The 22,194-nt window shown below is 39.8% G+C and overlaps 1 protein-coding gene across 6 annotated transcripts in view; it reads right to left on the reverse strand.

The window, feature by feature from the left end:
- STAG1 (STAG1 cohesin complex component) overlaps positions 1 to 22,194 on the reverse strand; it is a 154,200-nt gene that overhangs the window by 45,045 nt on the left and 86,961 nt on the right. For all 6 annotated transcript variants that reach the window (XM_086844356.1, XM_086844357.1, XM_086844361.1 and 3 more), the window contains 4 exons: positions 15,289 to 15,365; positions 12,108 to 12,312; positions 9,517 to 9,668; positions 5,372 to 5,445 (listed from right to left, as the gene is read on the reverse strand). In XM_086844356.1, the coding sequence (XP_086700482.1) occupies positions 5,372 to 5,445; positions 9,517 to 9,668; positions 12,108 to 12,312; positions 15,289 to 15,365 (508 nt within the window). The remainder of the gene's footprint in view (positions 1 to 5,371; positions 5,446 to 9,516; positions 9,669 to 12,107; positions 12,313 to 15,288; positions 15,366 to 22,194) is intronic.

Genomic DNA, 22,194 nt, shown 5'->3' on the forward strand with positions numbered 1-22,194 from the left:
TTATTTTAAAAAAATCTTTTTTGGAAAAGTAATAAATATCAATTTAATTCTAAGCCAGAGCCCCAAAATGAAATATAATTTATGGGAAGGAAAGAAAAATTCCAAGCTTCAAGCAAGAGAATAATTGCAAAAATGAGAAACTGCATTTTTATGAAAGTCAGCTATTTTACAAAATATAAATAAAATGCACTCACTCTTCTGGTCAAGAAACTGCACAGGTTCATAGTCCTAACCCAATGCAGCAAACCCCTGGTGACTCCATACTGGAACTATGTACTTCCCTCCTGCAGGCTGGCCCAGCTGATCCAGTGCCTTTGTCCTGCCCCTGACCTTCCAGAGCCTGAGCTGGAACCCATGGCTCCCACAGGGACCATGAACCAAGCCCAGCATCACACAGGGCTGGGGGCACTTCTCCAGGCGAGTCTTGGCATTTGAATTCAGCTTGTAGGGAGGAAATTGTACTGCTCTAACAGCAGAAAAGCATAAGCAGCATGTAATGCATTTAATGCAATAACATGAGGGGGACACCTGTGTGAATGCCACCAAACCACTGTCATTGTCTCTCTTTGCCTATGAGAAACATTAATTTGAACAATTTCCCAATAGCATCAGTAAATCTGGCCTGCCTCAACTTTGTGAAGGCTCTGTAATCCCAGAACCAAGGAAAGACGCAATCCACAATGGAGACAAGCTGCACTAGGAGCAGGGCAGGGCATCAAACAAGCTGCTCCCACCCAGGATTTCTCAAACAGGTTTAAGTGTAAGGACTAAATATCACTAACTAATGTGCTAAATATCACAATCAAGGGTTAAAAACTGCATTCCTTATGGGAAAGGCAGCCATAATGAAGACAAGTTTTAGCTATGCTTAGTTTAGTTTTAACTATGACTATAGCCACATATATATACACACATATAGATATATATATACATATATATGTGTGTGTGTGTATATATATATCTGTGTGTGTACTTAATTGTACATTGCTTCACACTGAACTAGATTAGCAATTCTCTTATATGGAGTTACTTTTAAACTATTTTAAAAGCAAAATATAGTTGGAAGAATGCAAGACTTATGGAAAAACCCCGAAGACTAGTAAATATAAATCAAGAAAAGATGGGGAGCCACATCTGCAGCAACACAAAATAGTGAGGAAGACATTCTTCCTAGGGGATGACAGCCTGAGTCCTCACATCCAAGTAGGTTACTTCACCACCTTATAAATTTACTAACTGCAAAGGATTTTGGAAGGATTTAATGGCAATCCCGAAAAGAACCTAAATGTCAACAACTATTTAATCATGCAGGACACAGCCAGCCAAAGAGCAGGAAAAGTCATGTTTTCTCTAAGAATGCATTCAAGCTTCCCTAGGAAGACAGTGAAAAACTGCTTCTTGATTCAAAAGCCTTCTCAGGGATCCCTCGGCACTACAGACACTCACTCCAAGCTGCTAATTAAAAAAAAGAAGAAAGAAAGGAGGAAGAAAGCTATTCAGCTGATTAAGAGATTTAGTATAACAAGAATTTAACATCTCTAGTATAATTGAAAATAAGACAGAATCATGGATAAGGCATGTGAGACCAGCAAACAGACTCAAGGTGCTGGAGAAGCAGGGGAACTTGTGAGACACCACTTCCCACCCACATCACCTTCCAGGTAACTATCACCAATCAGCATCACTTGCGTTCCTGCAGGAATCACTAACACAGACTCCATGCCCATCCAATGCTGTATCAAACACAGTACAGGCAAAAACCTCTTTGTACCTTTGCTATCAATGTGGTAATTGCTTGTCACTAAATTGTAATTATTTTCTCCTAATTTTTGCACAGTTATATACTTTTACCTTCTGGTCAGAGTCATTATGAATTGTTTACCTTTTTAAAAATACACATTAATTCTGGATGATACAAAAACTTAAATACTAATATACCTGCACTGGAAGTGTTTTTGGAATAATGAATGCATTATTAATTATCATAATTACAAATTAGTGATGTAAGCTTGTCAAATGCATCTAGAAAGAAACAGAATCTAGTCCAGCATAGAGGTGAAAACTAACGTGGCATCTACGGATCTTAGACATGAAATATATTTAACCCGTTTTTCAGCACAAACTGCAAAGCAAGGTCTACAAGAGGAAAATGTTTGCAGCACAATTCACAGCCCAAGTTCCTACTCTGGGTGAAGAGATCCTCCATGATGCAACTTCTGATAAGATTTGACAGAAGGGGTTCAGATAAGAAACTCTGCATTTCCTTTTGAAATCTTGGCTTGACGAAGCAGGCCCATAAATCTTAGGACAAACCACAGTAAGGTCAGGAAACAGATTTTACCAGTGCCACTCCAAATGCCACTTCAGCGTACCTTTTATGCCAAAATACACACAAGAATTGTGATTAAGGCCAGAAGTATTCAGGACCTGAGTCACAGAGACTCTGATGGTTATTTGGGAAACATCAGGTGCAGAGCAGTGTGCTCCTCAGGCTTGCTGGAGTGGTTTCCAGCTTCAGCTCCAGCTCACGGGTTCTTTCAGTCTGTTTAATCACGAACTCATGAGGTTAATCACAACTAAACTGAAAGCCCTCTAAGCAAACCTGGCTGATGTGCAGTGCCTTGGATGCTCACATTCTACAGCACTGTCAGTGCTGAGTCAAACCAAGGCATGACCTGGGGGATGAGCAGCGGAGCAGGAACTGCTTCAAGGCTTCTTGGAAGCTCCTAAAGGAGCCTCACTACTGTCATTGCACCTGCTTTCCCAGTTTAACCTCTGGAGATGCTTCTTCTCACACCTTGTTCTGAAACAACCAGAACTGCAGATAACCATCAGAACACAGTGGTATTACTCAACAGGCAAACCAGTATGAACAGAAAAATACAGGTATTTCTGTCAATGAGTTGGGCTGAGAGTTAGTTTACAGGAAAACTTTCTAATAAGGACAGAACCAAGGGTGAATCACTGCCTTGAGCTTTCTGTGGGATGGAAACTCAAACTCCCATTCAAGGGACAAGGAAATGGAGCAGCTGCACAGAACCACACCACTTCCACTTGGGCAGAACTGGGCCCATCTCTTGGGCTGCCTGTCCATTTAGAAACCTTTTGAAGATGTAATTATAATGAGAACTAGACAAGAATGTCTTTTATACTTCTTTTTTCTATGACTCTCATCTCTGGACCTTAATTAGGACCCCACAAATCCAATTTATAACCTTATAAATTTACTAACTGTAAAGGATTTTGGCTGAGGAAGGAGAAATGGCAACATGCAGTGAGGTGGGTACATTTCCTGCATGCTTCTTAAGAATATCTCAGGTTTTGACCAAATCTGCTGTTCACACTAGACTAGCATTGTACCTAGAAAACTATTTAGCTATTTCTGCAATTTTGTTTTTTTTTCTTGATGAGAGAAGTGAGCACTGAAATCTTCCAGTAAATTGTAAGCCAGGCTACAGAAAGAAGATGTAACCTCACTGCAATACTTGTCAGAAGACACATTCTGAGTGAAACAGTTTTGGGGGTTTTGTTTAGGTCAAGGACTTGTTATTTAAGCTACAAAGGTCACTAAGCATGAATCACTGTGGCTGAGTCTGAATCATATTGAAGGATGGGACCTACTCTCTGGGAATAACTGAAATAACATTCTTTCGAAACCATCACCACTTGTGCATGGTCTACAGCCTAAAATCATGTGAAGTTTATAAATAATTACAGCTATTTGAGAGAAGAAAGGTTCAGGAAATTAAGAAGTTATGAAAGCAGATAATAGTTCAAAATCCTTTTTATCTGATCCCCCTGGGCTTTGTTGTCAGTTAGCTGGGTCTCACACAGACACTTTCCCCCTTCATTTTCTCGTCCAGCTGTGAGTGCAACTCTGTGCTCTCTGTCGTGTACCATTACTCGTAGTTTGGTGTATGTTGTAAGAGACTCTTGGGGGCTTAAAGGTCAGGGATGGCTAGTGCTCACACAGGTGGCTCTGGGGGCAGGGTGGGAACAGGTTCCTCCTGACCCCTCTGAATAGAGGCACAAGTGGTGCCACCACCTGTCTGATTTCAGTCAATTCCCCACTGGTCTAACAGGGCCACTATGGACACCTTTTACAAGAGCATGGATGGATTTTATTTATTTGGCGTCTCTTCTTTTACAGCAACATCATCAAAATCAGGTCTTCACTAGTGGTGGCAGGAGGCATGAAAAGAATTTTTTTTACAAAAAGATGATTTCAGAAGAAAAAGCAAAAGCATCAGAATGCAGACTACCAAAGGCTGAATCTTTTTCCAACCCCACATAAGAGCATGAACTACTAAGAGAATATTTTAAAGCAACATTTGTTCAATATAATACACTAAGTTCTGAGGGGATAAAAAAGGAAACATTCTTAGAATTTAATTTCTTCAGCCTTTTTTATCTATGCCACGAAAGCTGCTCTCCTAACAAAATGATGTGAGTGCTATGCTGATCTAGCACACTCATTTACCTGCTGGCTCTGCACACCCATCCTCCTGCTGCCAAGAAGCTCAAGGCTTCCTGACCATAAACCATGAACTTTCTTTCCATGCTCAGGTACTGAGGAGATGCTGTCCAACCCCACTGTGCTGCTCATACTCACACATTTGTCAACACGAGCACCTTCCTAGCTTCTGTGTCTTGTCTCCAAATTACAACCATCCCTCTGTCCAACTGAACTATGGCTTCCTCTTCACCTTCTAACTCTCTTCTCATACACCCTTTTTTCCTGCCATTTTCCTAAAAGATTCCATAAATTATAAACCTTTAAAGCAGAACTGAAATCTTAAATGTTAATTGCATGGTTTAGTACCCTTGAATTTTATCTTTTGATTTCAACAAGTCAATTAACATTTAAAGAGCTGGTTGCACCAAGGTGATGCAGATGCTCTGAGGCATCTTGCATCACACAACAACCCTAAATCTATTTAAAAGACTTCTGCTCTCTGGTAAACCATATTCCAAATTTGCTATTTACACCCAAGACATACAAAAGGAAATGCAGGCTTGTAGGACAACTGGTATCCTATGATACACAGTAATTATTGGATTATTCTTACGTCATTTTTGAGCTCCCAACATGGATAACTTTTCTTTTCAAAATACAAAGATTCAAAGCCCGTATCTCCTACAACCCTTTCAAGCTGTCTACTGAATTAAAATAAAATGGTGTGGATGGTTCTATTGAGTAATTAATAGAGGTTACAATTTGTATATTCTTCCATAATTTCAAGTGTTTTTGACAGTGACCTTGCAGCATCTAGAATATTACATCAGAAGAAAATCAAGACAGAAGCTGCCCTTGACTTTCCTTATGACCACACTTTGTTAGCAGAGCCTACTGGAACATGCATTTTCTTACCGGTATCTATGAACAAATATACCCTTAAAAATAGAGTTCATCATATTTTCGATTTCATCTTGGTTCTCTTGTAGCTGTGAAAAACAAAACACAAAATAAATAAAAGATCATTGCTTATTATAATTTGGTATTCTGCAATTCCCTACTGGGAAAACTTTGAAGAGCACCCAAGTAAATTCACCGTTTCTGCTTTTCTAGCACACGCCTATATTGTGTACATATACATACAAATATTTACATTTATATATTCAATGTCTTCATGGAAGAAAATTAACATTCACTACAAACATCAATTTAGTCTCTCAAATTAGTTCTTTAAAGTGATCATCAACTTTTGCTACTGAAAATGAGACAAGTAGAGACAATGTGTGCAGTAATTTCAGCAGTGCTCTGTTCACAGGGAAACACAGAGCTGAGTGAATGACAGCTGCAGAAACAAAGCTGGTTACAGATTAGTTTTGAAAAAAATAATGTTCTATTTAAAGAAAAGAGTTGAATATCTTCTCAGTCTTAAATAAAAGACTGTCAGTCCCTTAAACTTCAGCATCCACAATAACTGGGTTTCAGAAGATTTCCAGGACTGGAGCACACCTGACATCCAGGCCTTAGACTGCAATAAACCAAACCCAGTTCCAAATGAAAAGGTGCTATGAGCATGCTTTTATAAATAAGAGCATTCTCTTAAAAATATTTTCATTTCCTGGGTAATATGAGCAGGTTTTACAAGTACTATGGGAAGTATACCTTGTGTCAATTGATATGTTAACACAACTTGGAATTAATTACAGTATTCTCATACTGTCAGATCTTGTACTAAACTAAGTATAACTTAATTACACCTAAATGCAGCTTTGTTAATAGATGTTAAAAGATGACACCAATTTTACCCAATCAGCTTTTGGAGCAGCCACTATTCTTCCATCAAGGTGTTCATTACAGCCTAAGCATGGCACCACAATGTGGGAATGTAAATTTGCCCACATTCTCACAGTAGGAAAACCACAACAAAGCCTTACTAATTTAAATTATTTTATGATACATGCACAAAATAATTAAACCTGTATAATTATGGATGTATATATTTAACAAATAAAAGGTTTTAAAGCCAGAGGCAAAATTGTGATCAGCTGGTTTGACCTCCTGCATGGCATGAGCTCTGAAACACTTTCACCTGAGGGCTTCTGTTTTTCAGCCAAATATTTCTATTTCATCTTTTACCTCAAGTAGCTTCAGAACTCAGGGAGTAAAGTCTCCCAGTTCACTAAAGTTTAAGGGGGTGCTGTCTCCATTTTGCATGTGGAAGAAACCAAAGCATTGAGGGCTCTTGACTAAATAGTCAAAAGCCTGCCAAAGAAACTAATTTCACAGTAAAAGGGATTATGTACAAAGGGAAGAACTGGGTCCACACCAGCTCTGCATACATGAACCAAGTATATTTAGACATGGCCTCTGGGAAAAGCACTATTTGCAGCATCCGCTCAACCCAAATATTTACAGACTAAATGCTTGTTTGAGAATTCATAACCCCAAAGGGGACTGTGAGTTCCTAATCACTCCTCAGCTGGATGACTCCACAGGCTACAGACAGGGAAACATCTACAGCAACATGTAGGTAGAGACAGCCTAGCACAGGTTGTGCAGTAAAATGAGGACAGGAACAAATCAAGAAGTCTCATGAGGCTTTCTGAAAATCTGCCAGGGCCCTGGAAGCGGAAACTCACACAAAACTCAGGGAATGATTTCCTGGTATAAAACAACACCAGAGAAGACTGGTAGGAGATTGATGGACTTTCTGAGCCATGAGAAAGTTGGGATTCTGAAAAAAGTGTACTTTGACATCTCTCTGAGTATGAAGTGAAGTAGCAAGGTAGAGGCCCAAGCAGCACAGGCGAAGGGACAGGCTTCCTCCCTCTTCTTCTGCACAGAATTTACAGTTCTCTATAAACATAGTGAATTATCATCTGGTAGAGGTGTCCAAGTGCTGGGGCACAGCTGGTGTGGAAGCAGAAACAAAAATTCAGTAGGTACATCTGAGATCCCTTTTACCTCTGTGTACTAACTTTGAAAGGATACAATTTTCAAATGTATTTTGGATTCAGTAATTAATTTTCTCTGAAACCCTAACTGCTTTCTACACTTTCAAGATTTTTAACCCATGCACTTGAATCTGAGTGCTTAACTTCAAGCATCTTGAGAGAGCATCTGTGTCTCAGGACTCCTGCTCTTAACAATGCAAAAATTATTTAACACCCCCCTCTTAAACAGAAGTAAAAAAAATGAGGGAAACATGCAAGCAGGTTTGGAAGCACAAAATTTGAATTATTACTGGCAGATGCTAAAAAGACAACTTTCTCTGCTTTGTGGCAAATTGCTACATAAACCATCAACTTGAGCTGAAAATCTTGTTGATAAGACAGAGCTCCATGCATGGCTCTCCCACCAGGCCTGTAGATGATGGCATGAGAATGAAATACTTCAGGAAGCGCTCCATCTCCTCTGCTTCAGACTAACTCGCCACACTCAGTTGTGAACTGTTCCTCTATCAGCTTATGAAGACACACATGCATGTGTGTGTGCTCAGGAGGGGTTGTTAGGATGGCACCTTATCAAAGAATCAACTGAGGAAGTGCTAGCACAGAATGCCACTGTCAATTCAGAGTATTTAAACACTGGGAATATACAGTATTATGTCAGGAATTCTTACACAGAGCATAATGCCATCTAATCCTGATAGATCTCTTCTGCCCAGGTGCCCCTGGGGTGCTGACCCCATGGACATACTCAATCTGGCTATTCCCAGGCAATGCTTTGCTCAGCTGTCATGAGCAGTGAGATGAAAGCCCCTGAACACACGGAGCCAAAGGCAAGGACTATGAAATGATCCTTCTGCTGTCAAGGCTCCCAAGCCCCGTGCAGCCTGAGCATCCTTGCTACAGCTCCCCAGAGAGAGGATGTCCTGCAGCTCCGAAAGAATGGCTGGGGGAATGGGCACAGAGGAGTCCCTAGCCACAAAGCCACCAGCCCAAGGTAATCAGTGCAATTAGTCCTCTGCAAATTCAGAGCAACAATCAACAAATGTGGACTGTAAACTCTGTTCCACCTATTTTGCTTTTCAAAATGCTCTGGAACACACATTCAATTTAATATTTAATTAAAAATGTTTCTCTCGCAGTTTGGGCAGGAGGGATTGTTCTTGTGTTGTACCTTATGCATGCTTTTCAAGAATTAGGAAAACCAAATAAAGTTGTGGTACAGGTCATAAGGGTAAAATAAAAAGATGTATTGTGATTATCCCCAAAGACTACAAAGTCAAACAATTCTGAGTCAAAGTTACACCTAAAGGAATTCAGGGTGCACACAGGCAAAGCACCCAGACATCCTTAATTGCCACAGAGTAAAACAGTGGTGGAGAAAATTCAAAACTAATATATTAAAAATCATACATTTAAGTCTAAGCCATACAAACTTTGATTTTTCAATTTCTCTTATGAGTTTTACTTGGCATCTTTACACATTATGGTTGTTTGGGTGTATGCGTATTAATTTTCTACTTGTCATCTTTAAATTTAAGTACATCTCTAAAACTGAAATTCCCTGTGATATAATACTTTATTTAGAGATGATTACAGAAGCCTTCTAATGTTTTTTCTCACCTAATGCAAGACTGGTACTTACTAAAGGCGACTTTAATGTTTCCCTAGCTCCTTCTCCCTGAGAACAGGTGCTATAGCCTCAACTCCTGTGTTTCCTGCAAGCAGCTAAAAAAGAAGTACTAATGAGACATTGTGGAATAACTGCAGTGATCAAGGGGAAAACTGGGCAGTGCAGGGAGGGAGCTGAGGATCCTCTTGCCAGAATCTTTCTGCATCTTCAGAACAGTGACTGCTTACAGTTTGAGACTCTTCCTTCCTGGTCATACATAGAAGCCTGAGAACAGAGTTCTCCTTGTGTACAGAATAGCTCCACAAACTCAACTGAATGTGGCAATACAGGAGTTAAGTAGCGTGCCTGAGACCACACAAATCACCACTGCAGAACTAAGCTCTTTCTCACTCTGGTACTCAACTCACAAACCGCCCTGGGCTTTCTGTTGGAGGGAATGTTGGACACGAACCAGGAAAAAAAAAAATTGTCTTTTCACTTGCCTCTTTTCTTTTCTGAAGCAGCAGCTCCAATCTTTCATTAGCTCTTTTGCCAATCATTTTGTTTCTCTCAGCTTCATACTGCCTCTGTGTATTGTCCTGATGAATGCTCAGGTTTAAGGCAACATTCACAAGAGCAGTCATAAGCTTCATAGCTGCAAAGGCATAAGACAGATTATGACTCTTTACCTGTAGTCAAGAGCTCAGAAAATATTTCCTCAGCAGATCCATACTCACAGCAAAAAGCCTCTCGACCCTGGCAGAGCCATCTTGAAAGGCACTTCCACCCAGGCAATGCCCAGGTCATTGGCCCATGGTCAGAAAGCTGAGTCTACCCCACACTGAGCTGCAGGCAGTGCTCCTTGCTGTCTTCTCTAGACAAGCTCTGAGTGCACCAGGGAGCCAGCATGTGAGCCTGCAGCATCAAGGCACCATGAAGGCAGCTGCTGGAGCCATTTCTGCACATAAGAAGAGTACCAGCAGAGATGGCTCCATACTAAGGGTGACCTTAACCAGTGGCTGCTGAGGACAGCTCAGTTCACAAGGGACCTCAGCACAGCATCTCTGAATCCAGGTCTGACACTGCTCTAAAGTCAGCTGTACAGCCATATAAAAATGCAATTTTTTTTTCACACATGCTGGATATGATATTGTTTGTGGCTGCTTTTCAGTACTAACATTTATTTTTACAAAAAAACATTAATGAGAGTTTTTCCCAAGTTCTGAGTTGTTACATAGTAAAACACATTTTACAATATTGAAAAACCAGCAAAATAATGCAATAAACTACCACATCCTCTCTGCATGCTACTCTAAATATACAGCATTGCTTCAAGGTAGAAAAGCAACCACACAAATGGAGAAGTGAGGCTACTTGGATTGACTTACACTGCTATGGCTCAAAACTGGTAGCCTACAAGTACTTCTTCCTACAGTGAATCATCTCTCCTTCCAACTGACTAGCATAGAAGAAAACAAGGACCTACAAACACTACTTCAAGAAGAAATGCCAGGCTACAAATAGATTTTCAAAAACTTTATCAAGACTGAGCTCCATGGCATCATGTTGAGCTCTGATCTTTGGGACTCCAAAACAATTAAATGTGCTAAAAACATTTGGAAGGAAATTTGTCGAATCAAAGCAAAGCCTCAAGCTTGTTACAACAAGCAAGTAAATAAATAAATGGCATGTATTGTCACTGGTAAATGCCGAGATCTTTGGCAGCTCCCATCCATGATGGGCATCTGTGCACCAGCCCATGCAGGGATGGACCAAACAATCCCAGGGACCAGAGTAAAGACCTCACTCCATAAATTCTTCCCTATGAACCAATCAAACTGCAAATCAAAACCACCCAGAAATGCAGACAGCATGGAAGGGAATATAGTTTAAATAACAGGCATGGGTTTCCAGCAGGTTATCTAGGCTCAAACTGTGCTTACCTTGGAATACTGAATTTGAAGAGGAAACTCCAAACCTGGAAGCTTAAGCCTGTATAATTCACAGTTTTACCATCCCATTGCTAAGTATGGTGAAAAACACAAGGGCATGTGTTCCCAAAGGAGCTTAGTCACTGTGAGTTGAAGGCTTTGGGTTTTAGTTTTAAAATCAAAATTCACTCAAAACTGGATTTGTTTTTTCAATATCATTGGAAATCTGCTCTTAATTTGATTCGTAAGAAGAAATGAAATTTTAAATAAATTCTGATTGTATTTGTTTAACACTGGGTGTTGGTACACTTGAAACTGAAAATATGTGTATGAAGCTGATTGTAGAAAGACTAAATAGTGATAAATACTGGCCATAGAAACATTCAGATCATGACAAATGTCTGCTGTAAGAGTTTCAAATATCTGGCATGATCTATGAACTTTGCAATAAGATTAATTTCTTATCACCTGACATGACTAGCTGTAGACACCCACACCCAAGCCAGCCACCCTAATAGTGCTTTGTAATCGAGAAAAATATTCTTTGTAGAGAGCAATTCATCCCTCTTAGAGAAGACATCTCATATAGGTGTGATGAAATACATAAGCAAAGCCCATTTCTATCTAATGATACACACAGGGCTTTCCTTAGGTGAGACAGCTGCACTGAAAGGTGGTGTGGCTGCAGGCAAAGACAGTGAACCCTACTACCATGCCCCAGTAATCCCAAACCTTATGCTTCTCCAGAGTTAAGGCACAGATTATTTTTTCTGGTGAATGGAAGCTCTTTGATAATACAATTCTCCTGATACTTCTTTAGAATAAATTTATACTCTAAAATATAAAATTACTCCAACATTTTGTACAACAAGTGAACAGTTAATAATAAAATACAAGACATAAGCATTCCACTTTTGATTCTCAGGATTCACTGCAGGACCTGGGGATGACAGGAATCCCTAAGTGCCTCAGCACACTACTTTCCAAATAAAAAAGGAGTATTTTAAGTATAGTTGTACCATCTGTGGTACTTGGATTTGATGAAGCTTTCCACAGTTTTAATGCTGGTCAGGGTCCACCTCAATCCAAATTACAAGGACTTCTCGCAGTGGACAAGCAGCAGCAAGTTCTGTGACAGAACCCTCCTGTGGCAGCTCACTCACCAGCCAGTGTGCTGGTGTGCCGGAAGGCCCGGACCTGCGAGTCGGAGAGGCCGGTGAGCAGCGAGATCACCGTGTCCATCATGTACTCGTCGTAGATGATGCTGTACTGGCACTGCCGGATCAGCACCCCGATGAACTCGCAGAAGTTGGAGCGGAACTTCTTCCACTGAGGCCCAGGCATGGTCAGGGGATAATCACCACTGTCCTGCAGAACAACAGAAGGAAAAGATCAAGTATTAAAAGTCTCCCCCATTTAATTTATGTTAATGTTAGTGCAGCCATTGGTGATCTAGGGTTCTAAATGAAACATCATCTTGGTTCCTTCAACCAAGGGAGAATAACAAATAAAAACAACACATTATTCTTCAATAAACAGGGGGGCCCATTGGCATGACACCACTTTTGTAAAGGTATCATTGTAACTGTTTTCCACCTGAAGTACTGGCTCTGTATAGTCCAAAATAAGTATCAAGATTCAGTTCTTTTCCTTGTATCCTCGGTTAGGAAGTGGGAGCAAAGGATGAGACAGAAATATTTCAAAGTATTTAAGGTCAAAACCTAAAGAAAGGCTTGTGTGATTGACAGTTTGTGTCATTCTCCACCCCATTTCAACTCTAGATTAATATTCTAATCAGCTGGCTGCTCCTCCCCCTAAACTTTGCTTTGCTGAAGCTTACAGTTGAGTATGGTTTACTCAAAATTAGCTTCCTTATCAGAAAGCAAACACTGCCCTGTTTTATCTTGTAAATGTAGCCTTTTTCTAGTGCCTTCTGATGGCAGTAATGGAAATTTTACCACAGATTCATACACTTCATCTTCAAAAAATTATTACAAGATTGGACTAGGCATGTTCATCTAATGCCTCTCCAGGTCTGCTCTTACTACATCCACTATGTATACTGCATTACAGGCAGACTGTCCCCTCACGATCAGAAAATGCTTTTTCCCCCTCAGTGAAAAAGCCTCAGTATAAATCTCCCTGACAAGGATTGTAAGTGTACAATTATAAGATTGGTTTGTAAGCCAGTTCCAGAGTATCCAAAACATCAAGGTAGTAATGCTCCATCCTGAATCTCTCAGCCAGGATAAGAAGTCTGTTATATCCATTTGTACACATTTATTCTGTGGTTTTGTGGGGAACAAACTTTCTTCCTCACGACTTATGACCCAGACTGAAACACACAAAGGCAGCAACATCAGCACAGAGGAGCTGCAATCAAACACCTTGAACCCAAACTTCATTAACAACATCCCCATAGAGAAAACCCTTTAGCCATCACATTGCAGCAAATCACATCCATTTCAACCTCACCAAAATAACCTGATGGATCTTTACATGTGAACTTTGGTACATAATATATGCTTTCTCAAGGTGTGTGTAAATGCAGTCTTTTGGAACAGATCCTCATAATCTCTAGTGCTGTGTGTAACTACTCGTCTCTGTATGGTGAATTTTTAACCTACAAGTACATACCAGACAACACCTTTGAAAAGTCTATGGAGACTGTCCCATGAACACCTCATCTGGCTGAAATGGGAAGAATAAACTTACAATAAAGTCACCATGGATCTTTTATTCTTGAATACTAATAAAAACATGATGTGTTAGTGACACTGTCACAATACTTGATGGCCCAGTGCTTAGAAAATTACATGTAAACCAAGTCTTTGTTCACCTGACAACTCCAGCACAAGAATTATGACAGAATTCATCTACAAAACACCTGTACTCCTAAGCCAAGCAGCCAAACAGTGCAGCCAATGGATGTCCATGGAATTCCCTGTCCCGAAGTGAACTTTGTGAACAAAGTTATTTCCATTATTTAAATCCTGCACAAGCATTTCTCTACTCATGTGGAGGAAAATCAATACTTCAATCCCAGTCATAAATGTAAAATTCAGGCCAACAGCCAGCTGATTCCTGCAGGACTCATGGAACCATGGGACAGTTTGGGATTTCTGAGGTACTGGGGGAGCTATTACAGATGAAATGCCAACAGATTTCAAAATATTAATTGGGTTGCAGCCTAGGACTAATGGTTTTATGCTTTTGTACTAAGCCCCACAAACTCTCTCACAAATCCATTCAAACGTTAAGGCAAAAACTAGAACTGAAACTTTTTTTTAGGACTATAAAAGTTCTGAAAAGTTTTAGTAATGGAGAAAGACTACGTACCAGAAACTGTAACTCTTTCAGAGATGTTGCTTTCAATTGGATTCATAGGAAGTTTTTTTTCCTCCCATGAGAAAAAACTTGGACAGTTTTAAAAAAGATTCTTTTGAAAAATACTTTCTTCATCAACTATGGGACAATCATGCAGCAAAAGAAGCACCCCTATGGCTGTAGTCAGGCATTTACTGAGACATTTAGTTGTTCAAGGCCATGGCAAAGAAGGAAATTGTGTATAAGTACATCCTGAAGAAGAGCATTTCTTGTATTTATTGTTTTCCTGCTTAACTTTCTGAATAACAGCACTGGCATTTCATTTAGAAATGGTCAGAGACACTGCTGTCCTACAGAAATTCCTGCTCCAGCTTTAGTTTTCCTCACTAAACAAAATGAGTGCTCAGAATATTCAGCTTTTTATACATCAAAAATCAAAGAAAACACAGTTCAAAAATCTCAAAGCTAAAAAGCATCCACATTAGGAACACGTTTATTTTGACAGAAGATACCCAGTGTGAGTTGTAATGTACTTGTTTCAAAGAAAATGCTCAGATCTTCTGAGAGTATTTCTTTCTGTATCACTGTTCCAAAATGATAATTTTCATGTCAAGTTCCTCTTTGGTTTAAACTGGCATTTAAAATGCATAAAACATTAATTTGCACAGAAAAAATAGAGCAGAATGCTGTAATCCTGTCTCATGAATCTGATGTGTCAAGAATCTGGAGCTCTTTGCTGTATGATGACACTCCCAAGAGCTGAAGTTCAGCACCCAGAGTGCCAGCAGCACTCTCAGTGGGATGAGAGCTCTCCAGTTCCTCTTCCTGCCTACTCTGATAAACCTCTCTCTGCCCTGTTACTCTGCATCCGACAGCTGAAGTTGCTGCTTTGCTTGTCAGTGTGGTTTCCCATACTGAGACATTATTTTTCCACTGGTCCACTGCATTTTTAATTTAAACCAGAAGTATATAGTAATATATTTCATAATGCTTCAAACAACTATTTGTATACTCTACCTCATCAAATTCTTCTGTCATTTTCCTTATGATTTCTGCATTTTGCATGTTCCTGAACATTTCAATTCTTACTGTACCTGTAATGTAATGAAAGAACAAAAAGAAATGAACACAACATGGTTTTGCTACATCAAAATATCAGTGTTTTTTTGCTGCTAAACAGTGATACATATCAGACTATGCAGAGTGCAATAATAACAGGAATGCTTTGAAAAAGGCTGTCTCTTGAAGAAGTAGGGAAAGAGAACTCATCTGTCCTGTAATGTGCTTTCAAACGAGGAATTACTACCACTTTCCATCCTTTCATTCTTTGCAGCCAAGCAAGTGTGATAAAGCAGTGATAAAACCATGGAGGACTCATTCCATGTCTGCAGCTGCCCAAGGCTTTCAATTTTGTGTGCAAAATGAAATGAGCAGCATCTTTCAGTGTCACAGACACTCCTGGTGGTTCTGCACTTTCCATGCCGAATGTCCTGGATGACAGATACCCACGTTCTCGCCATGCACTGACTGGGGGTTTTCACACTGCTCAGCTCAGGACCAGCATTTATTGACTGAGGCACATCTTCCAAACCCAAAGGCTCCAAAGGGCTCAGTCAAGATGTGAGCCAGCTCAGCACCAGAAGCAGCAACTGTATCTCTGTTATTCTTCCATGTAGATTTTCCATTCCCCCTTGTTACCTAAACACTGGAGTTGATAGGATTGATTTTTCATTGTAAATCAAAGTTACTAAAATCAAGAACAGAACAACACAATAGCTGTAAATGAAAATTCTTGTGTCTTGATCAAAATTCAGTCAGTATACAAATAAAGTATTTGGGCCTATTACTGCCTCTGTAACTAGACACTATCTAAATATCTAACCATATAACCCAGGGCAACGTAAAGATTTTTTTTTTTGCTGCTCCTGCATAATCTTCTCTTCATCACTTGACAATCTTCTTTTGTTAATGGAGGAAATTCAGAAAAATTAAGCAAACTACAGAGCTACAAAATCCATCCAAACATCATTAATGTTACAAAGAGTAATCTCTCAGTTTTTGCAAAAAGTTAAACTGGATTAATGATCCACTGCATGGATTCAAAAATCCAGACCATAATACAAGCAGCTGAATAGCTACCAGTAATAGTCTCTCTACAAAGAACAAATAATTTAAACATACTAAATATTATGCAAACGATTTAATTCTGGTATTTTATTCCTTTAAAAAAGACCATTAGAAATATATGCATTTCAAAACATGTAAGCGCAGAGCACACCAAGTCTCTATGATAGTATGGGTACAGTTTTACAAAGCAAATTAAATATTGATTTCTTGAATTGCCTTTGCTTTTTCATTAAATAATATTTGTTATCTATTTCATACTGAGAAATACTGTCAACCTCAGTTCTGACAATGGCAATTTAAATTTTTGCATGCTAATTTCCATATCATTAATAAACAATTACTAATGCAATACATCAACATAAAACCAGGAACCCAAGAGAATACCACCATGTGGCAGCTGAAAATATATTTTCTCAGCTTGGAAATCATCTTGCAGATATATTTTCATCTCTCCCCTGATCCTGAAAGTTTTGTTTTGGCTAAATGAAGCAGTTTCCCAGTATGTCTCAGAACAGGTTCTATTGCAAACCCCCTCTGCTGCAGGAATGTCCCTTTCTCTCATGGCATCTGCTGCTCTTCCCACTGGCAGCACACCCCTCAGTCAAAGAGCAACCTACTGATTTATAGCCCTGATTCTAATTTCATCCTTATCTATTTGTGGCTTTTTCTAATAACCTGCCATAGCCTCAGTTTCTCTGCAGTCAGGGCCAGGCTGTTTACCTTGTGTGAGCAAAACTGAGAGAGCACCATCTCTTCCTGGGCACTCAGAAGAGTCTGATCCCCATCCAGAGGTGTCACAGGTGAGGATGGGAAGATCCTCCAGCAGTTTCCAACAAACAAGGTGCAGTTCTCTGGGACCAGGAGGCAGGGGTGTGCACACTGTGAGACACACTCCTGACATCTCCCAGGGCTGCCAGGGTGGGTAAGAGCTCTGCACTGCCAAGGGAGCATGTGCAAGGGCTCGGCATGGAGAACAGCACTTACCTACTGTCCTGTCCCATTCTTTCCCCCACTTTTCAGGACTCAGTTTACAGAAGTCATGGAAAGCACAAGGAGTGTTTCTGCTTATCTGGCAGTAGGCAATGGCTCTGGCCTGATTGCTTTCCCTTCCACCACCTCTCCCCCACCCAACCACAGCACAGCCCCACATGTTTTTCTGGCAAACTCATTTAACACTGTAAGTATGCTACAAACACTTTGCTCAGATTTCATGGTGTCACCACTACATTTCAGCACTGCAATGGTCAACATTATTCAAACTCATACTTTGAATAATGTGAAAAGCAAAACTTTCCCATTTTTCAGGTGAATCCTTAAAATATTACAGATTATTTACAAAGTACAACTGAAGGAGTGGCATGCATCCTTGAAGTCTTTACCTTACTCAAGTTACTTCACATCCTTTTCTAACCTGAGTTTTATCTCTGTCATAGAGCTCTTGCTCTATTTAGTGAAGAGAATGGAAATCGTCTTAATCCATTAAAAACTGAGATGTCTATTTTACTTCAGGACTAAGTTCTCAGTTAAGAACCTATTCACACCCACTGTGTTTTCAAAAGTCTTCTCACTAACATGTAAGTATATTTCCTTAATGACCAAATTCCAATATATAACTTTCAGCCAAAACAGGTAACAGTATAATTTGTCAATAATCACAGCACCCAACACAGCCTTTAAGAATGAGAAGAAAAAACCCACACAGAGCACAAAACTTAGTATCAATGAGAAGAGAAGAGAAGAGAAGAGAAGAGAAGAGAAGAGAAGAGAAGAGAAGAGAAGAGAAGAGAAGAGAAGAGAAGAGAAGAGAAGAGAAGAGAAGAGAGAAGAGAAGAGAAGAGAAGAGAAGAGAAGAGAAGAGAAGAGAAGAGAAGAGAAGAGAAGAGAAGAGAAGAGAAGAGAAGAGAAGAGAAGAGAAGAGAAGAGAAGAGAAGAGAAGAGAAGAGAAGAGAGAAGAGAAGAGAAGAGAAGAGAAGAGAAGAGAAGAGAAGAGAAGAGAAGAGAAGAGAAGAGAAGAGAAGAGAAGAGAAGAGAAGAGAAGAGAAGAGAAGAGAAGAGAAGAGAAGAGAAGAGAAGAGAAGAGAAGAGAAGAGAAGAGAAGAGAAGAGGCCTATAAAAAAAATGGATGAATACACCTTAAAAACCCTAAACTGTGTACAAAACCAGATATAGTATTTCTGGGAGATATAATACACCATGGACTCAGTGGGTTGAAAACATGTTTAGAGTGAGAAGAATAACTGGTTTTATTAGCAAGCTCTGTAAAAGCAAAGCAAGCAACAATAAAGATCTCCAAGAGCTTTATAGAATGTGTCAGCCCTTGAGTCTGAGCAAAAACCAGCCTTTACTATCAGGAGTTGAACAGGGTTACCCTTGGGATGTGGGTGGTCCTATGACTGCCTTTCCTGCTGCAAACAGGAGCTACTGGTACTGACCACTGCTGGCAATCAGGGAACACCATCCCACCAAGTGCCACACTCCCATGGCCTCCTGCAAATGGGAGCTCTGGGATTTCTAAAGGAAAAGAAACACTGGATGAGGAAACGTCAATTCTAGCAGCCCATAGTCATTTACTCCTGAAATCTAAACTGCTGATGGTAATAAATTACATACTATGGAGAATACTACCTGTACTATATGGTCAGTTTTCATGACTGGGACCTTTATTTACCAAAGCTGCAGACAATTTCATCCCTTCTCTTTTGGACTACCTGCCCACGCTGAGTAAGCTGCAAGAAAAACAATGGGAAAATTGCAGCTCAAGACTGAAATGAATGGATATGAAATAAGCCCACAGTCTCCTGCTGAAGGAGGATTAATTGTGGTACCTTAAATTCATGGTAATGATGTCTCAAACACAAAAACTGGAAAAACAGGAGAAAGATTTATAGAGGCATTAGAAGAAGACACAAGGAGATTTGCCCAGGAAAGTACATGAAAAACACAATGTGCTCTTTTGCATCAGCTCAAAGTCAATAGTGGGGACCACAGCACCAAAACCTAATTGAAATTGCCAAGAGAGGGCAAGTTTAATAAAACATTTGTGAGGATGGATGGTGATTATAGAACTGCTGGATAGGCAGTATTTATCTCCCTTGATACCATTCAATGTGCAACTACTATACCTTTTGCCCCACTTATAATTTAGATCATAAGAAATAATCCACTTTTGTAATGTCCTTAAGTGCAGGTTTCAATCATCTGAGAAGTGATACTGAAAAATTCCATATGACAGATGATAAAGACTGAAGTCAAACATCACATGATTTCTCAGTGCTCAGCCTGGGTCAGGGTACTCTGCTGTGGCATTTCCACTAACTGTTTCCAGAAGAGAACTGCCAAAAAAAGAGAACTAACCAAAAATTACTCAGGCCAGTCGAAAAGTTAATTTTCTGTGACTTGCTCACAATCATGTAAGAACACTGAAGTAGCTCTTACCTCATTGGAATCAATAGATGTTAATGATTAATTTTAATAGAAGCAGTACTGAGGCAGTTGAAGCATATCCAAATAGATGATGAAACTCCTAAATCCCACCAGGGCTCCTGACTTTCTATTGACTTCTGTCCCTGAAAACTGAAACTCTTTGATGAGACCAGAGGTCAAGACTTGAGAAAGACATCAGTCTAAATATTTGGTTGAATTTCCGCACATGTAGGAATAGAAGACTCTTTTATTGATTTATTCCCCAATTCTTCCTGCTTCATGGACTCTATACTGCCCATCTTCTGCTGCCAATGAAACAATATTCAAAAGTCATACGCTTCCTATAAGGCACACAGCCAATTCATCCTTAGAGCAGTTTCTGCCTGTGAACTCTTACTGAATGAATCAGCAAGAATCCCAGTGGAAAAATAAGTACAGTCTTGTGCAATTAAAACTTCATCAAACAGAATCACAGGTAACTGTTAAAAAAAAATTCTAATGGTTAACCTAAGTCTATCCTCCTACAACAAAACCAAAAATATGTTTGAATGTGTCCTGTGAAATCTCTTTGCAATGTGAAGGCCTTATACACAGTACAGCCATGTGAAGTGCACTCTCTTGCTGCAGTCCAATTCTCTGATTGACCTTCTGCTTATCAACTCTGCTATATACCAGAATAAAATTTTGTTACACTTCATTTTTTATGTATGTGATGAATTGCTCTAATTTTAATCATCATGCTCCTGCAATTCTTCTATCTTTACCTTTAGTAATTTGATTTTTCAAATTCCATGATGATTTTCAGACCATTGCACAGCACATAATTCATTGCTTTGGTTGTGTTTCCCACACAGAAATTTTATATCTATTTTTCTCTTCCTCTTTTGAAAACCCTTATTGTTTTGTTCTTCATTCTGCTCTCATAGAACTAGGACTATTATCATTAATGTCATTATTATAATTATTGCTCTCATTAAATTTCTGTCCCAATGATGAAAATTTCCTCTAGAGAGGATTATTTTCCATATGTGTTCTTCATTTTCTGTATCAAAACCTTGTCAGCACTACATTTTAAGAATTCACTGGACAATCTTTAACTTGCTCTATTCTACTCCTTGATGGCACCTCATTAATTTGAGTGCCTCTCCCAACCTACTGTAAATCATGCAACTCTATATACCAAGTATAAACAGTGAAGCTTTTGTATCTGGCCTTCTTGTTTTCATGGATCATAGGAGATGTCTCTAGCAGAAATTCCTGGCTTCTGTCCCCTTCTGTCACCTAGACATTTTCAAGAAAGCTATTCTGGATTTCAGAACAAATGCAAAACATTACACAGGACAAGGATTTAGTGGCAAACTCCTTTTCCTGAATTTTCAGATTTTGATTTCGTTAAAAATCCTTCCATGCAATTTTTGGAATTGAACGGAGACCAGTAAAGTCATTACAGAGAACTACATTAACATTGCCACCTTTACTGCAAGGTGCTGTTAAAGCTGGGAAAATCTGAAAGGACATCTTGACTATGGAATGAGGAAACTGGTTTTTAAGAGTCCTTTCACTGTCCTTATGGCCCTTTAGAGCTCTTTGCTCCCAGTGCCTGACTGCCACCTACAGAGCCCACTCTGTGCCCACGATGGCATGTACATCCAACAGACACTGTCACTGGGAGAGAACAGGACATTCCAAGGGACCACAACCAAAGCATGTCCAATTTTACCTCCTTCATTACACCAGGCCCAGAAATCCACTACTATTCTGGTTTATATAACTTAGATATAAGGAAACGGTTTGTTCCTACTGTCATTTAGAAACTATCTTAATTGTTTCTGCTGTCCTTTCACACCAGACTTAGCCTAGAACAAGACATCTTGTCCAGTATGGAAATCTCAATATAATCTCAGAGTTGATAAAAAATTTTAGCTTTAGGGACCAGACCTAGGCAGTGTGGGTTTATGAAAGGCAGGCCCTGCTTGACCAACCTGACCTCCTTCTATGACCTGCTTAGTGGGTGAAGGAAAGACTGTGGAGGTGTCTACCTGGACTTCAGTAAAGCCTCTGACCATTTCCCACAGCCTTCTCCTAGACAAACTGGCTGTTTGTGGCTTGGATGGGCAGTTTTCACAGAATAAAAATCCAGCTGGATGGTGGGCCCAGAGAGCAGTGGGGAGTGGAGCCCAGGTGGTTGTTGGTCACAAGTGGTGTCCCCACGGGCCAGAGCTCGGGTCAGTCCTGTTTAGCATCTTTAGTCATGATCTGGATGAGGGGATTGAGGCAACCTCAGTAAGAAGGTGCAGGGAACACCTAAAGGGAGATGGCAGTCAGCTGGGGATCAGTCACTGCTCTCAAGTAACAAGCCAAAGCACAAGAGGA

Source organism: Cyanistes caeruleus, chromosome 10 (assembly GCF_971803275.1).
Source record: "Cyanistes caeruleus chromosome 10, bCyaCae1.hap1.1, whole genome shotgun sequence".
Classification (NCBI taxonomy): Eukaryota; Metazoa; Chordata; class Aves; order Passeriformes; family Paridae; genus Cyanistes; species Cyanistes caeruleus.